Genomic DNA, 5,364 nt, shown 5'->3' on the forward strand with positions numbered 1-5,364 from the left:
TTGATAAGAGACGAGAATTTATTAAACGTACATGGCCAAGGGTTAATGATAGGCTGAAAGTTGCGCAATCCATTGTAATATTTAGTTTGACTCAAAATTTCAAGGAGTTTATTTTGATTATGGTATTGTTTTTAATGGTAATTAAAAGTCAGTCTCTTCTACAACTGTGACGTCATTGATAAGAGACGATAAAAACTTTAAACGTACATTGCCAAGGCTTAAATCTTCTACAATTGTAGTTGTGACGTCATTGATAAGAGACGAATGGAAGCTTTAAACGTACATTACCAAGGCTTAAATCTTCTACAATTGTAGCTGTGACGTCATTGATAAGAGACGAGAATGGATAGCTTTAATACATTGCCAAGGGTTAATGATAGGTCTCTGCTGGATGGTAATTAAAAGGTACACGTAAAAGCGTAATTAATATATAAGAAATTCATCTTAGACGCAATAGTAGAAAGCGTAATTAGTCTCTGAATGTAGAGTTATACTTACAAAAGGAACAAAGATTTGTCAGCCCAAACGGAATCAAATACCAGTACTTAGTTTCAAAATACAATCACAGAAAAGTAAGCGTGTGAAAATACTCTCCTTTTAAATCTGGCATATTCAAAGCAATTCACGTCTAATTTTCTATTAGAATGGTACTAAAGCCAAGGTGGAGGCCGAGGCTACCCCGTTTACAGGTCAACACCAAATGCCAGGACTCGTCCTAACGTGTCTAAACCTAACCTACCTCCAAGTTATAACGAAGTTATCACTGATTCAAAATAAATCACCGATAGGTTAGTAGTGGTTTGAAAGCAATTACCTATACTAAACCAGACTATTTTGGTAAAGATGTCGTACTTGCAATGGTTTAATAGTAGCAAAATTTCTTCCAACATATAAATGTTTAAGGGATTTGTTTTTTCCAGCTAAATCGGCATCGAAATCTGAAAGGACTCGACTTTAATTTGAGCTGTTAGATTGTCATACCTTTTGAAATAACTAGTTTTTCAGGCATTTTCCTCCTGTCGTATGTTTATATTTATTACCAACGTTCCAATCAAGGTACTAGAACCTACTTTGTTATTCCCTATTGAAATTGAATTCATAGTTTGTTTATTTAAAAATGGATAGAGCACACATTCCACTATTTAGATATTCAGGGTGTAGAAAGTAAATTATTTTTAATTGATTTTAACATAAAGAACAAACTATTTAGCTGTGCCAAGTGATTGAAAATAGAGTCTTCAAGTTTAAAGCAATTAACAACGAGATTGAAGACAAAGCAATTCACGTCTAATTTTCTATTAGAATGGTACTAAAGCCAAGGTGGAGGCCGAGGCTACCCCGTTTACAGGTCAACACCAAATTCCAGGACTCGTCCTAACGTGTCTAAACCTAACCGCTTAGATCCATTAACGGCTGAAGAAAGTCGCAGAGACCCTTGTAAATCTTTGATAGATAAACTACAGTCAGTCAGAGTTGCGGGTGAAAACTATAGCCATAAAGGGCCGTACCCCAACAACTTATTACGTAAGATGGCGAGAAGAAATTCCCCCCACAGAATTTGTATAAGTCTTAGACGTTGATATGATGCCCAACTATAACCTCCACGAAATGTTCCTGGAGTATGCCTGAGAAAATAGACACCTTCAAAACTAAGTTAATCTATACTTGATATTCAAGTAATCTCATCTGTATAAATGTTGATTTAAATATAAAATGTACAAACAACAGCTTCAAAACTAAGTTAATCAATACTTGATATTCAAGTAATCTCAATGTTATTTGTATATGATCTGTATACTTTCTCATTTAAATAAAAAAATGTACAAACAACAAACCTACAATCGTAAATTCATACGCAAAGATAAATTATCACTATGCAGCCAAAGGTAGAAAAAACTAGTTGGTTTATATTGAACTGGTATTGGGTGAAAAGCGTTTCAAAAATGGTACACCTACTGTTTCCGTTTTGTCGTGACAGATGTTCGTGGAATGGTTAGTTGATTCAAACGAAAAATATCGTTATAATATTGGATTGCTATTGGGAATGTACAGTTATTATATGTGAAAAACTAAGCAACATTTTATTATTATTTTTAATTTTTTACACAAAGATGATTTTCTCTCATCAGGTAAAGTTTGTCGCATTTGAAGCAACGGTTTTTCGTATCGCATTTGGTGTTTTTTAAATGCCAAAAAAAACAAATTTTACAGTGTACGGTCGTGGTGCCTCTCGCTTTTATAACGGATTTAGCCGTAAACCGACAAGTTGTGCCTTCTTCGGAACATTCGGCGTTACGAGCGTCCTTCGCCGACGAATACGTACCGCATACTAAACACACTCTATCCGGACTCAAAGGTTGAAATTTTTCTTCTATCGGGTGTATGTGATTATTTTTTGTTACAAAAACAGTGTGATGTCTTAAAGGACAATCGAGATCTCCATCGCAATAAAACGTTTGTCCGGCGTGATCTGGAAACTCAATAAGGCTTCCGCCGCATTGATAACATCCAGTCGGATAAGGTTTCATTTTATCAGTAGACATATTATCAAGAACTAGAACTAAACGATTTTTTCGACTATTGCGTTAGCAAAAACTACATTGGTTATTCAGTAGATATACTTTTCGTCACGGGGGGGAAAGAATCATATTATATTAATAAATCCACGGTACTATAGTCATCAACCGAATACACCCTCAAGTAACATTGGTTCGCTCGTTAACGTATCTGCCTTTAAACTCGTTGTTCACGAGTTCGAATCCCCTTAGCGAGAGTCCTTAACAAGCGAACCAAGGTTACTTTTGTAAAGGATATGTATTTTTATCTCTTATAACAGTTGCTTTTATAAAGCGAAAACAAGGTTGACGTCAAAGATAATTGGAAATATATTTTTATATCTTATAACAAACAGTTGTTTTTATAAAGCAAAGACAAGGTTGACGTCAAAGATAATTGGAAATATATTTTACTCTCTTATAACAAACAGTTAGAGTATTTGGTTAATTTTTACACCATCAGGGACGAATCAAAAGCGTTCTCCGAAACTGACAACACATCGGACACCCCTTCCTAGCCTATCTGCTGTAGTGAGGATTGTAGAATGAATTCACCCATTACTTTAGAAGCCGTCGTTAGACGAAACAACTTAAGACGAATTGAAAAATTTGGTGCTATCGGATGGGATAAAGATTACGGAAAATCCGAAAGGACTACAGATCCCGAAACGGGGTATTTACTAATAAACCCCACACCGAATGAAGTCTATAATATAGCCGATGGTGAAGGTTATATATGGCAATACGTTAATGGTCCTAATATAAATTTTGGATTGAAACACTTGGCAATGTACAGATTACTAACTTCTACAGTGCAATTACCCCCAGGGTCATTAATTAACATGTTTGTTAGACAGTTTCCATGTATCATAAATAACAAGGTTCATCAATTCAAATTGAAAGAAATCACTGGGGATAGTATCCACGAATTTAACGTACACCTGACACCGAACAAAATGTATGGAACCTCAAATATTTGTCAGTTAGGTAGTTGCCATCCTCGCAATGAGGAGGGATGTAAATTTCGTACATTTTATTATGGAGGATACGAATTTCATTGTCCAAACCAATACTTAAGAGTTCTTAACTTAGCTCTTCATATGTGTATGTTTATGGTATATAAAACTAACAAAACCATAAGGAAAAATTATAGTGATGAAAACGACATAGCTACGCATTATATATTCAAGGCCATGCAGATTTGCAGGTTAGCCGAGTGTTTGTGTGATAACACTAACAGTTTAATGTTTCATGAAGTTCATTATCACATGAGATCCAATGACGCGAATAATTATTTCGCGAATAAGTATTTCGCAGACTTTCTTTAATATAAGCCTATTTTCAAACCTTATCTTTTTACCATTTAAACAACTGTCTATCTGAACGAGGTTTAATTCATGGTTCGTACAAACCTGGGAAAACTAAGGCAAATAAATAACTTTCAAAAAATTCAATGTTTTTCTTCTTGGCGGTCTAGTGTAACCATGTTTTACTGTAGTTTAGTGTGTTTTGTTTTAATTTAAGTGAATTTTAGACTGTTTTATTGCAGTTTTATAGCAATTTAAATGTTTTATTGTGCTTTTAGTGTGTTTTATAGTGGTATAGTGTAGGTTTAGAGTGTTTTATTGTGTTTTACTGTATTTTATTGTAGTTTTATTGTACCTTAATGTATTTTATTATGGTATAGTGTACTTTTAGAGTGTTTTATTGTAATTTTAGTGTATTCTATTGTGTTTTACTGTGTTTTATTGTAGTTTTATTGTACTTTTAGTGTATTTTATTGTAGTTTTATTGTACTTTTAGTGTATTTTATTATGGTATAGTGTACTTTTGAAGTGTTTTATTGTAGTTTTAGAGTGTTTTATTGTGTTTTAGAGTGTTTTATTGTACTTTTAGAGTGTTTTATTGTAATTTTAGTGTATTCTATTGTGTTTTACTGTGTTTTATTGTAGTTTTATTATGGTATAGTGTACTTTTAGAGTGTTTTATTGTAGTTTTAGAGTGTTTTATTGTGTTTTAGAGTGTTTCATTATAGTTTTATTGTACTTTTAGTATATTTTATTGCAATTTAAATGGTTTATTGTGTTTTACTGTGTTTTATTGTAGTTTTATTGTACCTTAATGTATTTTATTATGGTATAGTGTACTTTTAGAGTGTTTTATTGTAGTTTTAGAGTGTTTTATTGTGTTTTAGAGTGTTTCATTATAGTTTTATTGTACTTTTAGTATATTTTATTGCAATTTAAATGGTTTATTGTGTTTTTAGTGTATTTTATTCGTTTTATAAAATACTATAGTTGTTGGTTATAGACTTCGTTCCATAAAATAACTTAATCTAGCTAGGACCCAAGGATTCGTTATACCTGAAGGTGAATAATATAGCGCCTATACCGTGTTATATTTTGCTTCGTTATAATTAACAGGTGTTTTAATAAAGCGAAAACAAGGTTGACGTCAAAGGTAATTCGAAATATACGTATGACGTTAAGGTTATAATATATTTTCCTCCGTTATAACTACCAGCTGTTTTTGTAAAACGGAAACAAGATTTTTTTACATCTATGTTAGTTCAAAATGTACTTATTTTAACGTGATACGTAGACCGGTTTAGATCTAGTATATAACCCAGCAAGTCGCGGCGTACAATCACTTGAGGCAATATCTCTCGACCATAAACTAAATTCTCACGATGCCTTTAGACATGGTAAGATTTTTTTTTCCACGTTTTTAAAAACTGCATGTCCAAATGTATCATTATTGTCTTTAGACGGTAAATCAAACGTGGGAAACTATCGAAATTAAATTTAAC

The 5,364-nt window shown here is 32.8% G+C and overlaps 1 protein-coding gene across 1 annotated transcript; it reads right to left on the reverse strand.

The window, feature by feature from the left end:
* Positions 1–814: 814 nt before the first annotated feature.
* On the reverse strand, positions 815–2,543 carry LOC149666702 (uncharacterized). Its single transcript, XM_089841538.1, has 3 exons — positions 2,106–2,543; positions 1,957–2,035; positions 815–938 (listed from the first exon to the last, which is right to left on the reverse strand). The coding sequence occupies exons 1-2, from the start codon at positions 2,541–2,543 to the stop codon at positions 2,003–2,005; spliced, it is 471 nt and encodes a 156-aa protein (XP_089697664.1). The 3' UTR covers positions 815–938; positions 1,957–2,002.
* Between the last annotated feature and the right edge of the window lie 2,821 nt (positions 2,544–5,364).

This window comes from Phalangium opilio, unplaced genomic scaffold (assembly GCF_054372755.1).
Source record: "Phalangium opilio isolate 3A_F unplaced genomic scaffold, DU_Popi_V2 ptg000060l_1, whole genome shotgun sequence".
Lineage (NCBI taxonomy): Eukaryota > Metazoa > Arthropoda > Arachnida > Opiliones > Phalangiidae > Phalangium > Phalangium opilio.